Source organism: Cnephaeus nilssonii (assembly GCF_951640355.1).
Source record: "Cnephaeus nilssonii genome assembly, chromosome: 20".
In the NCBI taxonomy this organism is placed as follows: domain Eukaryota; kingdom Metazoa; phylum Chordata; class Mammalia; order Chiroptera; family Vespertilionidae; genus Cnephaeus; species Cnephaeus nilssonii.
This window is the reverse complement of record NC_137091.1, coordinates 43,731,280-43,750,354: the sequence shown is the minus strand read 5'-3', so window position 1 is coordinate 43,750,354 and position 19,075 is coordinate 43,731,280. Positions and strand designations below refer to the sequence as shown.

General features: G+C 51.6%; 1 protein-coding gene across 1 annotated transcript; it reads left to right on the top strand.

Moving 5' to 3' along the window:
* Positions 1-711: 711 nt before the first annotated feature.
* On the top strand, positions 712-18,458 carry LOC307092538 (binder of sperm protein homolog 2-like; the record flags this gene model as incomplete). The annotated part of the gene is made up of 6 exons (XM_079759807.1): positions 712-769; positions 7,104-7,244; positions 8,332-8,479; positions 14,896-14,968; positions 15,216-15,294; positions 18,376-18,458. 6 exons carry the CDS (start codon positions 712-714, stop codon positions 18,456-18,458), a joined length of 582 nt encoding a protein of 193 aa, XP_079615933.1.
* Positions 18,459-19,075: the final 617 nt, after the last annotated feature.

The window sequence follows — 19,075 nt, the reverse complement described above, 5'->3', positions numbered from 1 at the left end:
TGTGCCCGCAACCAAGGTACGTGCCCTTTGACCGGAATCGAACCCGGGACCTCTCAGTCCAAAGGCTGACGCTCTATCCACTGAGCCAAACCGGTTTAGGCTGTCCATTGCTTTTTAAAGAGAGAGGCAGGGGGAGAGAGAGAGAGAGAGGGAGAGAGAGAAACATTAATTGGTTGCCTCCCATACCCACCCAACCTGGGATCATACTGTCACCTAAGTATGTGTCCTGACTAGGAACTGAACCCACAACCTTTTGGTGTATGGGAAGATGCTCAACCAACTGAGCCACTGGCCAGGGTGGACTTTCATTTAAAAAAACAAAACAAAACAAAACAATGAAGAGAGTAAATGAGATGAGGTGGGTATGAAAGTATTAAGCCAGAGCGATGGTCCTCAGACTTGAGCAACCACTGGGCTCCCCGGGACGCATGTTACAACCCAGGCCTTGGGTCCCTTCCCCAGCGCTTCAGAGTCTGGAGTGGGGCCTACGGATTCGCATTTCCAACCAGCTTGCGGGTGAGGGGGATGGAGCTGGCCTGGGACCACGCTTCCGAGAGGGATGTTCCCGATGTTTGTGTGCGCCCTGCGGTTCAGGGCCGGGCACAACGTGCTCTGGGGTAAGTCCGTGTGAGTGGGAGGGGCGGGCATCGGAGTGTATAAAGTCACAGGCACCCTGTGCTGGGGCAGGCCACCGGCAGGTAGGCGGAGGGGATGGGAAAGCTGGCAGGCTGGGTGTCCCTGGCGCTCTGTGTGTGCGGGCTGAAAGCAGGTGAGATGGCGCGGGCAGGGGAGGAGAGGGACAGGAGGAAGGCGAGACCGAGGAGGCCGTGGTTTGGGGTGAGACGGGCAGGAAACAGAACCTACCCATTGTCCCTAATATCTTCTATTTTATTTATTTATTCTTGTTGTTGGCAATCCTTACCTGAGGATATATTTTTATTGATTGATTGAGAGAGAGAGAGAGAGAGAAAGAGAGAGAAACATCAATGTGAAAGAGAAACATTGATCGATTGCCTCTTGCACGAGCTCCGACCCAGGATGGAACCCGAACCCTAAGGATGTGCCCTGACCCAGATTTGAACCTGAAACCCTTTGGGTGCAGAGTACCACTCTCCATCCAACTGAGCCACCGGGCAGGGGCGCCCAATGCCTTTTAAATGCAGCACAATGCTTGGTGCAGAGGGGAGGATTTGGAGAGTCCTGAGCCCAAATCCCTGTTCTTCCTCTTGCTGGTTGGGTGTTCATGGGAAGTAACTCAGCCTCCCCTTAAGCCTCAGTTTTCCCATCCAGAGCACGGTAAGCGCGGTTAATAAAGAGGGAGCTTCTAAACCCTGCCTTCAGCGTGGATGGACCCGGGGGACGTTACGGCAAGTGACATCAGCCAGGCACAGAGGGACACATACCTGCCTCCACTTCTCCGAAGGATCTGAACTAGTCAAACCCACAGACACAGAGAGTAGAACAGTGACTCCCCGGGGCTGGGAGAAGGCAGATGGGGAATTAGTTGTTCAAGGACTACAAACGAGGCTGTCCTTGGTGTGAAAAAGGAGGGAAAGGTTGTTAATACTTGCCCTTGAGCCCTGGCCGGGTAGCTCAGTTGTTGAGAGCATCGTCCCAATACGCCAAGGTTGTGCGTTCAATCCCGGGTCAGGGCACGTACAAGAAGCAATCAATGAATGTGTAATGAGCGGAACAACTAGTTGATGTTTCTTCTCTCTCCTCCTTCCTCTCTCGCTCACTCTCTCAAATCAATTAAAGAAAATACTTGCCCTTGAATATTCATAAACTGTCTCCATAGGTCACAGGAATGACAACACCGTTATCTGTGGAGAGGGTGACAGGGTGGTGGGCTCAGGGATGGCCGGGAGGATTTTCATGATTTTCCTCTTATACCTTGTGTGAAGTTTGAGCCGTGTGAATTGCGCCCCCCCCCCCGCCCCCAGAAAACAAATGCAACAGAAAGGACGTGACCTTGACCTCTTGCAGTCATGGTGAGGATCAAAGCAGAAAAGGTGGGCGAGGCCCTCGGAGCTGGGGACGCGCGCAGCCCAAGCCCCCGGGAGCAGGTGGGAGCTGTCCAGGTTGGGTTTCTCACTCACTGGAGTCAAGATGAACACACACATTGGGGTGCCATGGGCACCTGGGGGTTCTAAGCAAGACGGTGTCAGAACCTATTCTAGAGCTTGGGCTCTGGTTGGGAGGTTTTGGGGGGACTAAGGAAGACCGGTCCACTCAACAATGGATGTTGTCAGAAAGGGGTATCTCATTGGGAGAGGAGAAAGTTGTCGGCGGTGACGAAGTGCAGTCACTCATGCCAGCCACCGGGAGAGGCGTTGGGCCATTTGTAACACGGTGACCTTGGTTTTGGCTGCGTTTGGGCCAAGCTCTGAAGTGGACTTGCCTTATCTTGTTTCCTCACGACCTCCGAGTGCTCTGGTCTGAGGTGGAGACCCTGTGAGGTTGTTTAGTCAGCAGCAGCGGAACGACAGCGTGGCTTTTTTTTGGTGGGGGGGACGGGGGAGCTGTCTTTTGTATCTTCTGTCTCAGAACACGTTAGACACACTTAATCTTCAGTCATTGTTGGGGGTGGTACTGCTTCGTGGTCATTAACTGGAGGAGGAGGAAGGGGGAGGAGGAGGGAGAGTGTAGGAGGAGGGGGAGGGAAAGAGCAGAGGGAGAGGGAGGAGGGGGAGGGAAGGAGAGGAGAGGAGAGGGCCCAGGGGGAGGGGAGGAGAAGCAGGGGGGGGGGGCGGGTATCAAATGGTAAAAATGGCCATGCTTGGCAGAGGTGTGATGTGATAACAAGGTAATGTGCAAGGACCAAAGATGTGTGAGGATGTGGCTGTGCTCAGCAATATCAGCGAATGAAACGGCAAAGGACTATTTCTGGGGGCAGCAGGGTCTGAAAGAAATCGCTTCTTTCTTTAAAATTTGTATTTATTTATTTCATTTTATTTTTTTAAAATATTTTTTTATTGATTTTTTTACAGAGAGGAAGGGAGAGGGATAGAGAGTTAGAAACATTGATGAGAGAGAAACATCGATCAGCTGCCTCCTGCACACCCCCTTCCAGGGATGTGCCCGCAACCAAGGTACATGCCCTTGACCGGAATCGAACCTGGGACCCTTCAGTCCGCAGGCCGACGCTCTATCCACTGAGCCAAACTGGTTTTGGCAAAATCAATAAAAATTTATTCTCCAACGAGGATTAAAAACAAAAGCTTGGGGGTCAGAAACAGCGCCCCCCAAAGGCAGGGTTATTTTAGAGGCTCAGTTCCTGGAGCCAGAGGGCTGGGACTGCTTCCTAGTCCCGTGGCTTTGAACAAGCGGCTTCCCTCTCTGAGCCTCCCTTTCCGTATTTACAAAACGGAGATCGCCATTGATAACACATCGCCTCTAAATGGGACAGACAATAGTACGGGCCTTCCCGGGCCCTGGCAAGCATGGTTTCCGGGAGACAATGAGCATAAGGCACTAAGACGAAACGAACATCATATTGTAGGTCAACTACGATTGAATCCCTTTTTAGATTTTAAATGTTGACACCTTGTTAGCTACTTCCTGACGAGCAGGGCCACCATCAGCTAACACGATGCCATGCTCATCACACAGCAGCTCCCAGCTAGCGTCTGGCGCAAACCATAAGTGAATAACGTTTTATCAAAGGTAAGGAAAGTGAGGCGCATGCGTTAAGTCACGTGCACGGGTAAGTGACCGTTCCAAGGTGCTATCAGTATCGTGTGCACATCAGTCTCAGAAGTCAGACTTCCTGAGTACGACCTAGTTCCCACCAGCCAGGGGTCCCATAAATCCCAGTGGCTCTCAGTGGCCCGTGTCCTCACCTGTAAACCTTGGGGGAGGGAAGGAGAAGAGGGCTCTAAGTTATAATCTCTTTTTCATAGGGCTGGGGTGCAAGAAACCGAGGACAATGATGGGAAGATAGGAGTGGCCAATTAAAGATGGGCTGATGGTATTGGATAAAACATCTTCATATTTCCCGGCTAGTCTTTAACCGGGTCTAACTTGGTTTGATGGTGGTGATGCTACCAAGACACTCCCTGAGCCCTGGCTGATACGGCTCAATGGGTTGGGCACGGGCCCAGGCACCGAAGGGTTGCTGGTTGGATTCTCAGTCAGGGCACATGCCTGGATCTTGGGCTCGATCCTGAGTAAGGGGAGCAGCTGATCACTGCTTCATTCTCACATCGATGTTTCTCTCCTTCTCCCTTCCTCGCTCTCTAAAAATCAATTTTAAAATAATAATAATTAAAAAAAAACACACACACTCCCGAAAACAGGCTGGGGGGGTGATAAAAGGGCAACATTTCTAGGACACAAAACAAAACAGAATCACCGAGACTGCTGGGAACAGTTAGTGCTCTCCCTCTGAACGAATAGGGGGTGTGACTGAAATGCTGACATGTGACTGAAAGCTAGAATGGTCCCTCTAATGTTCAGACTTGTGGAATTCCAACCGACGGGGGGACGTTGAGTGGCATGGGAGTCACTCGAAGAAAAGCCTTTGGAAGGATCAGAGCTCAGACGGAACGAGACACCCCCGCCCGCTTCGTCAATGAGACGTAATCAGAAGTCACCCAAAAGGTGTTAGCAAAGGCTTTTCCGCAGCAGGAGAGCCGTTGGTTATATGAACTTCAAGGTGCTTTAACAGTCTCAGAATGGAGTGTTTTTGGAGATGCTCTAAATTTTACCCCTTTTTTTTCTCTCTTTCAGAATTCAATATCCATTTACATGCTCCAGCTCCAGGTGGGGAGACATTTCTTTATTTGTTAGCATCTGAAATGTTAGCGCCCCCCCCCTCCCGCTCCCCCACCACACACATACCCGTGCCTGTAAACTGTTTCAATCAGCAATTACGTGTTTGGGGGTTTGGCCAACACGGCCTAGGGTATATGGTGGGGAAACGCAGCCCTTCAGCGCTCTTGCTTCTGGCGCCAGAGGAAGCTGTTTTCAGAGCAGCGGGCAGCAGGGTTGCTCTGTGTACCGGGAGCACAGGTGGAGGACCAAGTGGACCTGGGGAGGAGCCCAATGACAGCGCCCAGGTCATGGACCGAAGTAAGGAAATCAGTAAATGTTGGCGTTGGTAAATCATGCACCACACTATGTCCAGCATAGGGTAAGCTATAAAGTAGCTTCTTATATGAATAACTAGTGGCCCGGTGCACAAAATTCGTGCATGGGGGTGGGGGGGTGTCTCTCAGCCTGGACTGCACCCTCTCCAGTCTGGGACCCTCTTTCAATCTGGGACCACTGCCTCCTAACTGCTCACCTGCCTGCCTGCCTAATCACACCTAACCACTCTGCCTGCCAGCCTGCTTGTCCCGAACTGCTCCCCCCGTTGGCCTGCTTGCCCCCAACTGCCCCCCCGCTGGCCTGCTCACCCCCAACTGCCCCCACCCCCCGCCGGCCTCCTTGTCCCCAACTGCCTCCCCCTGCCGGCCTCCTTGCCCCCAACTGCCCTCCCCTGCCAGCCTGATCACTCCTAACTGCCTCTGCCTTAGCCCCGCCACCATGGCTTTGTCTGGAAGGACATCTGGAAGGTCTCCCAGTCTAATTAGCATATTACCCTTTTATTAGTATAGATAGTTCATTAATCATGAACATAGTGATAACTAATGCTAATAAAGTTGTTATAATAACCTATATAATAAAAGCCTAAGTGACCGTTAAGGGCGGAATGACTGGTCGCTATGATGCGCACTGACCACCAGATGCTCAGCGCAGGAGCTGCCCCCTGGTGGTCAGTGCGCTCCCACAGGGGGAGTGGCCGCTCAGCCGAAGCCGGGCTCATGGCTGGTGAGTGGAGCAGCAGTAGTGGAGACTCTCCCCGCTCCGTGGCAGGGCTGAGAAGCAGTGAGCAGAGCAGTAAGGAGTGAGGGATCCTGGATTGCGAGAGGGATGTCCGACTGCCGGCTTAGGCCCGATCCCCAGGGTTATCAGGCCTAAGCTGGCAGGCGGCCATCCTCCAAGGGGTCCTGGACTGCGAGAGGGCACAGCCTGGGCTGAGGGACCCCGCCTTCCAGTGCACAAATTTTGCACACTGGGCCTCTGGTTTTAAATATTAAATGATAAACATAACAATATAGTTAAATAGTAAAGTAATAAAAGTTCTGACATAATTGCTAAAATACTAATGTAATTAATAGTAAATATAGATAATGTATATTGATAGATAATAAATAATTGCTAAATAGTAAAAATAAGTGAATCTTGCATCAGAATTATTTCAGGCTTATTATGAAAGACCAACCAATATTTATCAAGTTTCTATTCTGTGCCAGTTGATAATATGGGTCTAGCTTTGAACAGGAAACCTGTGGTCATTCCTGACAAACGAGAACGACTCTGAACAGGTCACTACGTGCCAAATAAATGGGAAAAAGGGACCAAATAAGCAAGTTCGGTACAAGTGGATCTAGCACAGTGTGGATGTTCAAGGGAGTTTCATGGAGATTCACCTCTAGTCCGCATGGGAGCAGGCAAGGGGCGTGGCCTTCCCAGCTCGCAGAGAAGATCACAGGTGGCCAAGGTGAGGCTGGAGGTGTCTGGGGAACCAGATCAAGAGGGAATCATGGCTATTTCAATGCCAATTCTAGTCTTGAGAGCAACACGTCAGTGGCAGGGTCCGGTTAGTGTTTAAGAAAGAACACTCTCGGGAAGAATGATGGGACAAAAGGTTGAACGTATCCAGGAATAACTTGTTGCCGTGGTCAAGGCAAGGCGCAATGCTCGCTCGTGAGCAATGGTGTGGAGGGAAGGGAATCCCTCTGAGAGATGCTTAGGGGCCACCTTCAGAAGGCTGAGAGGTTTCTTTTCCTAGCAGAGAGGGAAAGGGGACTCTGAGAGAGACCAGAATTTCAGGTTAGGAGATGGGTGTCCAGTCTCCGGGGGACTTTCCTGGAATGGAAGCCACCTGCTGGAGGCAGCTCCCCGCGGCGGGATGAGATAAGGCTTCCTCTGACCCACGTATGCTCTGTGCCACACACGGGAAGGTGTCGGGGACTGGCCACGTGGGTTTGGGGGCAGCCGAACGTCAACTCCTCTCGTAAGCGGGATCCCGTTGGCCACGTTCTCCTCTTCCCCAGAATATTTCAGCACCCACTGTGTCTTCCCGTTTATGTACGGCGACATAATCTACTACAACTGCATCTCCGTGCACAGCGATTATGCCTGGTGCTCTCTGGACGAGAAATTCCAGGGCAGGTGGCGCTACTGCACGGGCAGTGGTGAGTGTCCCTCCCAGGGCCTGGCTCCAAGCCTCGGATCCAAGAAGCGATGGAAAGCAGCGGGCTACGCGATTTGGGGCGTTGGATAAAATGGAGTCCAATCCTGGCTTTCCAACTTGTTCTAACCACTTTGAAAGTAGTTGGGTGCAGGAGAGACAGCAAACGCTGTTGGTTTCACAGTGTCAGCCGTAAGACTTTCTTTTATTATTATTACTAGAGGCCCGGTGCACAAAATTCGTGCACGGGTGGGGTCCTCCCGCCTGGCTGGCGATTGGGGCCGATCAGGGTCATCTCGCCCGGTCCCATTTGGGGCCGATCAGGGCCGGTGGCCAGGGAGGGACTGCGGGAGGGACCGTGGGAGGGCTCCAGGGAGTGTCCGGCCCCATCTCGCCCTGTCCTGATCGGCCGGACCCCAGCAGCAAGCTAACCTACTGGTTGGAGCGTCTGCCCCCTGGTGGTCAGTGCACATCATAGTGACCAATCAGTCAACCACTTAGCATATTAGGCTTTTATATTATACAGATTTCTTAATCCTGACCTGAGGATATTTTTTTCCATTGATTTTTTTTTTTTAGAGAAACACGTGTTTTTGTTTTTTTTTAAATATTTTTATTGATTTCAGAGAGGAAGGGAGAGTGAGGAGAGAGAGATAGAAACATCAATGATGAGAGAGACTAATTGATTGGCTACCACCTGCCCGCCTCCTGCCCGCCTCCTACTGGGGATGGATTCCGAAACACAGGCATGTGCCCTTGATTGGAATTGAACGAGGGACCTTTCAGTCCACAGGCTGATGCTTTATCCATTGAACCAAACCAGCCAGGGCTTTCCATTGATTTTTTTTTTTTTTGAGGAAGTGGAGGGGAGGGAGGAGGCGGGGAGAGAGAAACATTGATGTGAGAGACACACATCCAGGGGTTGCCTCCGGCACACAGCCTGGAACTGAGGTATGTGCCCTTGATCAAGAATCGAACCCGTGAGCCTTTGGTCGACGGGCTAACGCTCTAACCACTGAGCAAACTGGCCAGGGCAACTGTGAGACTTTCTATGTTCATGTTTCTCCTTCTGCTCCTCTCTTTCTTTGCAGACCCCCCCGTGTGTACCTTCCCTTTTCGCTTCAGAAATAAGTACGTTCAGAAGTGCACCAAGGAAGGCTACATTTTTAACCGGACTTGGTGCTCATTGACCAGTAATTATGATGCAGATGGAAAATGGAAGCAATGCTCTCCTTACAAGTATGTTGGCTGGGGAAGGATGGGGTGTGTGTGTGGGGGGGAGGGGGGTTTGTCTTAGACATCTCTTAAAGTGGGGAACCCTCTTGATTAATGGGGAGGGAAGTTGAGGTCTAGATGATCTGCTGATGGCTTAGGCCAGGGGTCAGCAAACGCGTCTGTAAGGGCCCAATAGTAAGTCTTTCCGGCTTCGAAGGCCGTATGGTCTCTCACAGACTCCACTCCGCCTCGTGGCACAAAAGCAGCCACAGTGATAAAAAAAACAAACAGCCCCCGGACAGAGTTGCTTGGTGGTTAGAGCGTTGGCCGAAGGGTCTTGGGTTCAAGTCCAGTCAAGGGCACGTACCTGGGTGGCAGGTTTCCCGCAGGAGGCAACCAACTGATGTGGATCTCTCACTCAGTGTTTCTCTCTCTCCTCTTTCCCCCTCCCCACTCACTTCCACTCTCTAAAATCAATGGGAAAAAATAGCCTCCAGTGAGGATTAACCAAAAAAACAACCCCCCAAACAAAACAAATAAACATGACTGTGTGCTTGAGAGTGAGGGAGAAATGCTTCCACCCATCCTCAAGCCACTGACCTCTAACACCCTCCCCCCACCCCATTCCATGAACTTATGTTAGTTCTTGGGGGGGTGGGGCGTAGACCAGATCTCCCACTGGGGAGAGGTTATCCTGGAAGATGGAGACGGATCCTGACCTTCACCTCTGCTTTTCTTCCACAGAGTATAGTAAGTCTTGGTGTTCACGAAGGGACAGAAGTTATAGGATTCATCAGCTGCCTCTCAAAGTAGATCTTTTCCCAGATCATTCTGACCAATAAAGATTTGATCCCTCTCCCACATGGATGACTCCTTCTCTGAAACCAGGCACAGCCGAAGAAGCTCGGTGGTGATCAATGCCTCCTTGGCCCTGGGGGCGGGGGACCAGCAGGGCATCTGTGGGGAAGAACTTGCATTCAAATCAAGGTCCTGATGAATCGCTGACGGTATCCTCTTTGGCAAGTTAACTAAACTCTCAAAAGAAACTCCAGCTTCCCCTCACACAATTCTTGAAATTATTAATTAAGTATAATGTACACTTTTAATTGTTTGAGGTAAAATTCATGGCATACAATTAACTACTTTAAAGATAAAAACGTAGTGGTATTGAGCACAGTTGCAAAGTTGTGCAAACATCACCTTTACTTCCAAAATGTTCTGGCTGGGTAGAGCAGTTGGTTAGAACTTCATCCTGAGATGCCAAGGTTGTGGGTTTGATTCCCAGTCAGGGCACATAGTTAGGTTGCGGGTTCAATGTCAGGTCAATCGGGGCACATATGGGAGGCAACCAATCAATGTCTCTCTCTCTCTCTCTCTCTCTTTCTCTCTCTCTCTCTCCATCTCTCTCCCTTCCTCCTCCCCTCCCTCCCTCCCTCCCTCCCTCTAAAAAACCAATACTCTTGGGTGAGGATTAAAAAAAAGAATCTATAATAATAATATGCAAATTGACCGAATGACCAAACAGCAGAATGACCATCCTGACGACCTTCCAGACGACCACGCTATGACACCCACTGGTGCCAGGCCAGCCAAGACAGGTGCAATGTGATTGGTTGGGGCCTGGCCATCACCCCATGATCACCCTGCAGAGGGAGGCCCAGGCCACTGGCTATTGGGGTGATTGATCAATTGGGGGGCTCCATGATGCCTCAAAGAGGGAAGCCCTGGCTATCCCATGGCAGTGCTGTGGTGGGTGGGCGGGGCCTCCCTCTGTGGGGGCAATCCATTGCAGAGCCCCAGCTGGGTGGGCAGGGCCTACATCTTTGGGGCGATTGATCAAGGGGCTCCTGGACTGTGAGAGGGCACAGGCCAGGCTAAGGGACCCCCTCCCCACCCCACCCCCGAGTGCACAAATTTTATGCATTGGGCCTCTAGTAAGTAAATAAAAGAATAATACTAGAATAAACTCTGTTTCATGTACCCACAACTGTAAACCTACTTTTGCCCACCCTATAGATAACATACACACAACACACACATTACAGACACTCAAGATTTTCACATATAACACAGAAAACACCACATGTACATTCAACACCCTCCACACAGGCACATAACTGACACACAAGAAGACATACATCCAATGTGTCCACACACTACACACACATCCATACGCATAACACATACAAATACCACAGACAACATACACTCATGTACAGAAAAAATATATGACAGTACACACCCACACACATGCATATGTACAATACATACCTCACAGTTGCAAAACATATACACACACACAACATACACATATACAACAGACACACCTCACACACACAAAATACATCCACACACTCCATACACACAAAATCCTATCTAATAAAAGAGTAATATGCAAATTGACCATCACTCCAACACACAAGATGGCCACCCCCATGTGATCAAAGATGGCTGCCCCCATGTGGACACAAGATGGCTGCCACAAGATGGCCGGCAGGGGAGGGCAGTTAGGGGGGACCAGGCCTGCAGGGGAAGGCAGTCGGGGGTGACCAGGCCAGCAGGGGAGCAGTTAGGCGTCGATCAGGCTGTCAGAGGAGTGGTTTGGGGGTGATCAGGCTGGCAGGCAGGCGAGTAGTTGGGAGCCAGCAGTCCTGGATTGTGAGAGGGCAGTCCGACATCCCTTGAGGGGTCCCAGATTGGAGAGGGTGCAGGCTGGGCTGAGGGACACACACACCCCCCTTCCCGTGAACACGAATTTCATGCACCTGGCCTCTAGTCCTTAATATGTTCACATCATCATCACACAACACACACTCATACACAAAAGACTTGCATGTACCACCCACACAATGCGACCATATGCAGAGCACGTGTGCGCGCGCACACACACACACACACACACACACACACATAACCCACAACACGACACATACTAGCACATCCTTGGAAAGCCCTGAGGGCCCCGCCTGGGCAGGATCCTGGGAAGGGCCCCTGCACCTTCCCCTCCTCTGTTGCACTCTCCTCTTCCCCCAGCTGCGGGTGATGAAAAAGGATTAAATACACGTGTTTCCCAAGAGGCTGACCAAGCCCGCATCGTGTCCCCACGCCTGAACCTCGTGGAGAAGGCCAGCACCTGGCCCTGACCTGCCAGCCACCCAGGACGGGGCTGGCGTCCAGTGGTTCCTGAGCCGCAGCCCCTCCTGCCCAGCAAGCACCTGTGCTGTCGCTCTCAACAGGCCCCTGGTCATCCGCGACCTCTGGCCGACAGCACGGGGCCCTAAGAGTGTGAGGTCTGAACCTGGGATAGCTGGGCCCGAGGTGACCCCTCAGGCTGACCATCGCTGTGAGTCAGGACCTCCTCCTCCTCCCCTCCTCCCTCCCTTGCTTTTGGTCCTTCCTCTCACCATTCACTCACAGCGATGGACAGCTGCTCCGGGCCAGGCACGTCTGGGCTCCGACAAGACCAAGCGCCTGTCCTCATGGAGCTTACGCTCTGGTGGGGGAGACAGACCAAGCAGCTAAGCAAGGGAGACACGCAGTGTGACAATGGGGCCCAGGCTCAGGGGAGCCGTGAGGCAGTGAGAGGGACAGGGAGGAGGGAGGGAAGGTGTGCAGTCTTAGCTGGGGTGGTCAGGGGAGGCCTCCCTGAGGAGGTGGCATTTGTGCACAGACAGAGGGCGGAAGGGCATAAGCCGTGCAGGCAGTGAAGGGAAGAGAGTCCAGGGGCAGGGAGCAGGCTGAGCTTGGCCTGTCAGAGGCCCGAGGAGGCCAAGTGTCCAGAGAGGTGCATCCGGGGAGAGTGGAATAGAGAGGTTGGAGGTGACAGGCTCGGACAACGGGCAAGGCCCTGGGGGCCATGGTGAGGCTCCGGGAGCCACAGAGGCTCTGAGCAGAGGAGCGACCGGACCAGTTTCACAGTCCCCTGGCCCTTGTCTACGGAGTGGAAGCAGGGGAGAGGGAGGAGGCTGTAGAAAGAGTGCTTGTTCGGGTCCTTGGAGAGGCAGACCCCGAGGTGGGATTAAACGGGATTATACACCAAGGACTTTATTGGGGGAGAAGCTCCTGTGAGAAGAAGTAGAGGAGGAACCGGGAAGGCCGGGAGAGCCATGGGCTGAGATGCGAGCCTGACCCCGAGGGAGAGAGAGGGAGGAGGGCTGTAGTCCAAGGAACATTGCCAAGGCTGACAGAAGTCCCACATCGCCCAGGAAGGGGCCTGCCTCAGTTTCCCCAATACACTCAGGCATTGGCAGGGCGCAGCCCATGGGAGGGCTGGGAGTGGATTTCAGGGCACAGCAGCTGGGCTTGTGGTTAAGTCAACTCCAGCCATTGGAGGCTGCAAGGCGCCCTCTCGTGGTGGCTGAGCGCAATGGCCCATCAAGAGATGAAGGGGTGGTCCGAGCTGGTTTGGCTCAGTGGATAGAGCGTCGACCTTTGGACTGAAGGGTCCCAGGTTCGATTCCGGCCAAGGGCACATGTCCGGGTTTCGGGCTCGATCCCCAGTAGGGGTCGTGCAGGAGGCAGCCAGTCAATGATTCTCTCTCATCACTGTTGTTTCTATCTCCCTTTCCCTTCCTCTCTGAAATCAACAAAGAAATTAAAAAAAAAATAAAAAAAAGAGATGAAGGGGTGGGCCCGGATGGCAGTGTGGGTGAGGAGAAGCGATGGGACCACGGAGATACTCTGAATATCACACTCACAGGATTTGCTGCTGGTGGACATGAAGCAACCGAGAACGAGAGGAGTCAAGAAGAGGCCCAAGGGCTTTAGCCTGAGCTACTCAAAGGCCATAGGAACCATGAGCTGAGGTGAGAAGACGGGGGGAGAGGTCTGTGCAGGGACAGGAGGCAGGGCCACTCTTATGTGGGTTACGTCTCGGGGAGATAGAGACAAAGGGTTGCAGGCACTGGCTTTCTCCTCTTTCCCCTCCTCAGCTGCTCTCACCTCTTTCCTTCCTATTTCAGTCATTAAACCAAAACTATCTATTCTGTTCTCTCTATGCTGATCCACGGGTGGGACACTGGGTGGTAGACAGCCATGGCTCTCAGAGCTCACAGCGACTCAGGGCGAGGAGAGCGAGCCTCAGGCAAGGAAAACACAGAGTCCTAAGTGCTGCCAGGACAGGAGAGGATTTGGGGAACCCCAAAGCAGCCCCCCTCCAACCTCCCGCCGGTCAGCAGGCTGTGGGAAGGCTCATCGTGAGAGGTGGTGTCTACCATGAGGTCTGAAGGCCCAGTACGTTCGCTAGGGAGAGCAGGCTCGGGGCGGAGCCTTCCAGAGCCGGAGGAGGATAGGGGGTGGCTCTGAGGCAAGAGGGAACCTGAGCTGAAGTAGGATTTTGCTCCTGGATTGAGCATAGGAGGTGTGGAGGGGTGAGTGGTGGGGCTGGAGGAGTCTGCAAGGGCCACGTTGTGAGCGAGCGTGTCAGGGAAGGGCTTTGTCCTAAGGATACTGGGGAGCCATGGGAGGTCCTCAGCAAGGGAGAGGGAGTATCAAGGTCGTCAGTGGGAAGACCCCTCTGGCTGCTGTGGGGAGGGTTTGAGGCTGGGGTGGGGGGAATAAGAAGGGAGCAGATGAGGCATCCTGGTGGCCGTGGGCTTAGGATGGGGAGAAATGAACGGCTTCAAAGGATATTTAGCCGGGGGCAGGGGCAGGATTTTCCTCCTTTCCTGGAATGTTCCAACTAGGAAATACATATTTTTAAAATATATTTTTATTGATTTCAGAGAGGAAGAGAGAGAGATAGAAACATCAATGATGAGAGAGAATCATTGATCAGCTGCCTCCTGCACACCCCCCTTTGGGGATCGAGCCTGCAACCCGGGCATGTGCTCTTGACCGGGAATTGAACCTGCGACCATTCAGTCCGAAGGCCGACGCTCTACCCACTGAGTGAACCTGCCAGGGCCCACCTAGAAACTCTCTGCATCCTTCTTTCCCCGTCGTGTACGTTAATGTGAACAAGACAAGACTCAGACTCTCAGTTTGCATGAGAAACCCAGCAGCCTTTTCGTCTCTTTCCAGCATGGATGTTGGGAAGATGGCCAAGTGCTTTTACAGAGAAAATCCACAAGAATCTCTACCGTTGGGAACACACACCTGGGAAACGGAATATTGTAACAGAGCCACGTGTTGTTAAATGAGAAATTCCACCAGAATTCTAACCAGTTTTGGAACTTCGGGGCTATGTTCACGGGACACAGAAGAGACGACCAAAAGCACAGAGAGGTCAAGAGCATGGCCAACGTCACACAGTTGATACGTGAATCTAGGCTGTTTGACTCTAGAAATGATGCTATTCCTACCAGAACACCTTGCCTCTCAGTGAATGGAAAACCCATGCTCATTAAATGAAGGGGAGAGAAAGCCACAAGCTTGGGAATGGGGCTGGGGGCGGGGATGACTGTGTCAGGCCCAGGCCCTGATTCTCTCTCCTGGCCCAGGCCCCAGTGGTCGCTGTCTGCAGGGCCCACTGCTGGCATTGCCACCGGGATCCTGCCTGTCATCGACCTGTCCGTAGGCTGGGCTGTTTCCTCTCCGTCAGAAATTCCAGAGAGTAAAGCTAGGAAGGAGTTTGGGGTGTGGGCTTCCCCGGGCCTGCCTAGCAGGAGTGTTGCTGACCATGGTGCTGAGCGGTGTCCCCGGCACCTGGGGAATTCAGAGGGGTTGGGGCATTGTCTGAGAAGGGACGCGGGATATGGGCAGAGCCTGTGGAGATGGGAAGGACCAGATGCACAGAAGAATGAGGGCTTTGGGGTTTCAGGCCCTCAGGGAAAATAGCAGAGGGCCCACCCATGAGGCCATCACACCCTCCTCCGAGGAGGAGCACCCGGCACAGCCCGGTAAGTGACTGTAACATGCCCAGGGCAGCCGTGAGGGGCAACCAGCTTGTCTCTGAGATTAAAAAAAAAAAAGAAGAAGAAGAAGAAGAAGAAGAAGAAGAAGAGCAATTTCAGGAAACAACTGGCTCAGGCAGAAATCCACATAGTGTTCCGATTGGAGGGGAGTCGTGAGAAAGGGCGGGGATACAATGACATCAAGAGAAGGAGGCGTGTCTGTTGGTGCAGATAAGGGGACAGAGCGAGGTTAATGCTAAAAAGTGTTTCGGGTGGTCAGCCTCGTCGTCACCAACCAGTCCGGTAGCCAGAGGTGTCATGCTGCCTCCTTGTCACTTTGCAAACAGTGCCGTGGGCACAGTGCGGCTTTAATCCCAGCCCGGAGGTTACCTTGCCCCGTTTTAACCTTCCAGAGGTTTGGGGGATCAAATGTGCAAGGCACCTCCTCCTCGATGGCAGCGATGGCTGCATTTTATGTGTTGTTTGCTTAAGTTGAATTTATTGGGGTGAGATTGGTTAATAAAATCATGGAAGTTCCAGGGGTACAATTCTGTAACACCTCATCTGTACATTGTGTTGTGTGTTCACCACCCCAAGTCAAGTCTCATTCCATCACCCCCTCTACCCTCTTCTACCTCCCTTACCCTCATTTCACTCTGGTAATCACCATACTGTTGTCTGTCTATGAGGGTGTTTTGTTTTGTTTTTTTGTAGTTGTTGTTTTTTGCTTAATCTCTTCACCTTTTGCCCCTAGCCCCTCTCCATCCTCCCCTCTGACAGCTGTCAGTCTGTCCTCTGTATCTATGAATCTGCTTTCATTTTGTTTGTTGCTCTGGCTACATTTTAAGGCGTCTCTTTTTTATATATTTTTTTATTGATTTGTTACAGAGAGGAAGGGAGAGGGAGAGAGAGCTAGAAACATCGATGAGAGAGAAACATCAATCAGCTGCCTCGTGCCCCCCCCCCCCCCAACTGGGGATGTGCCCGCAATCAAGGTACATGCCCTTGACTGGAATTGAACGCGGGACCCCTGAGTCCGCAGGCCGATGCTCTATCCACTGAGCCAAACCGGTTCAGGCATAAGGTGTCTCTGTATATATTATTTTCTACAACTCTTCGCCACCCCTTCATAGAACAGATCACACAGTGTTGGAAAACACCTCTAGTTCAGTCATCAGCCTTTACAAATGCAACAATTGTGGGTAAGAGCCCAGGTTTCCGAATTCTCTTGAGAAACAGCAAGATTGGCTACAGGAGCCCAGGTGCCTGCACAGTAGCCAGGGCCCTGGTCTCTGTGCGTCCCTCCTGGTCCTGTCCCGGGAGGCGGCCCTCTCTGTGCTGTCAGTGAGGTCCCGGCCCCCGGCTTCTGGGTGGGCGCTGCCACTGGAGCACCTTGGAGAGACTGGGCGGAGGGAAAAGAGTGGCCAGGTGTTTCAGTTGGCTGGAGCCCCTTCCCATGCACCCAAAGGTTGTGGACTCGATTCGTGGCCAGGGCACATACCTAGGTTTTGGGTTCAACTCCTGGTTGGGAGGTAACCCACTGATGTTTCTCTCTCTCTCTCTCTCAAACCAATAAACATATCCTTCGGTGAGGATTAAAAGACAAAAAGAATGATGTCTAATATTTAATTCACCAACATTCTCTGCTGTGCTTCTCTGCTGGAGGCCACAGCCCCCATGGGCAGCCTGTCCGACACCTACAGCCTCGGGGCTGTCTGTCTGAGCTCTGGCGCCATCCCCTCTCCCCACCCCCTCAGGCTAGAGTGGCAGAGGCACTTAGCTCTTGATGGTCCCCAGGAGACAGCCCATCCATTATTGGCCCTTAGCCCTGCCCACCCCGAAAAACATTACATCTTCTCAAATAAAGTCTTACCAACGACTGTATATATTTCCCGCCAAGCCCACCTCTCTGTGCACAAGAACAAAGATAGAAATTTTAAAATAATGGTGTTTTTCTTTAATACAAAGGCGGTTTCCTCCAGCATGAATCATTTCATAAACTGGAGGAGTTCACTTCTGAACATCTTTAAAGACAATGAGCATAACACCATTTGTGGTTTTTTGTTGTTGTTAATCCTCACCCAGGGATATTTTCCCATTGATTTTTAGAAAGAGTGGAAGGGAGGGAGAGAAGGAGAAACAGAGAAACATTGATTGGCTGCCTCCCGCACACTGACCCTCTAACTACTGAGCCACACCAGCCAGGGTCACATTTGCATTTTCTTTTTTTTAAGTTTTTCTGTTTTTTTTATTTTTTTTTATTTTATATTTTATTGATTTTTTTACAGAGAGGAAGAGAGAGGGATAGAGAGTTAGAAACATCGATGAGAGAGAAACATCGATTAGCTGCCTCTTGCACACCCCCTACTGGGGATGTGCCCGCAACCAAGGTACATGCCCTTGCCCGGAATCGAACCTGGGACCCTTGAGTCCGCAGGCTGACGCTCTATCCACTGAGCCAAACCGGTTTCGGCACATTTGCATTTTCAAAATCATAACATTCTAATGGCATGGTCAAACTGGAAGGAAAAGAAAACATTTGGTACATGCACATAGAAGACAGATAAAATTTTGAATCATACTCCACTGTATTGTGGATATTTTATTCCTTCAAAAAATGTATGTTCCCATAGTGGCAGGTTATACTGTCTTATATCTTAGGAAGTATTGGACATAAAAAGTTTACACTTTTCTTTTCATACCTAAATGAGCAATATCCAGTAAGAGAATAGGGTAGCTTAAAAATTTTTTTTTAAATTGATTTCAGAGAGGGAGGAAGAGGGAGAGAGAGATAGAAACATCAATGATGAGAATCATTGATCAGCTGCCTCCTTCACGCCCCCCACTGGAGATCAAGCCTGCAACCTGGGCATGAGCCCTGACCAGGAATGGAACCATGACCACCTGGTTCACAAGTCGACGCTCAATCACTGAGCCACGCCGGCCGGGTGATGTTTGGAATTTTAGAGAAAAACGGAATCGGAGGAAGACCCTGAGTTAAGAACCAGTGAGATCTTCCCCGGGGACTCCCCTGTGCCCTCCTGGGAGCACATCCACACTTCCCCTTCTCCTCTCCTTCCCCCACAGGCACGCGTCTCCTCAACTCTAAGGGGCCCCATGAGCCTTGCGACCAGGGGAGCAATGGGCAGCAGCAGCTCCTCCCGGGTTAATGCCCTGAACCTGCCCTCAAAGCCCCCTTTTCTCCGACGCTCCAGCGAGCTGACAGCAGCCCCACCGTGTGGCTCACTTCTTTCCCATGAAGTTTCTAGAGCCAAAGCAGCCCCCTCTGGTCTCTCCCATTGCTCCCACCCTCAGCCCTTCCTTGTGTCACAGTCCCAGCTTTATTTAGTAAACGTACCCTCACAACCACCTGGACTCCTGTTGTGAAATCTTTCCTGCATGAAGTCAGGAACCCATGCTCTACAGCTCCAACCAACTGAGCTAAACATATATATTTTTTAAAATATATTTTATTGATTTTTTACAGAGAGGAAGGGAGAGGGATAGAGAGTTAAAAACATCGATGAGAGAGAAACATTGATCAGCTGCCTCCTGTACACCCCCCACTGGGGATGTGCCCGCAACCAAGGTGCATGCCCTTGATCAGAATCGAACCTGGGACCCTTGAGTCTGCAGGCTGACGCTCTATCCACTGAGCCAAACCAGTTAGGGCAACTAAACATATTTTTAATTCACCCACATTTCTACATCCTTGAGCTTGTTGTTGAATTCCTGGTTCTCTCCCAAGAATTCAAACTCAGATTACCCAATAGTGTTCTCTGAATGA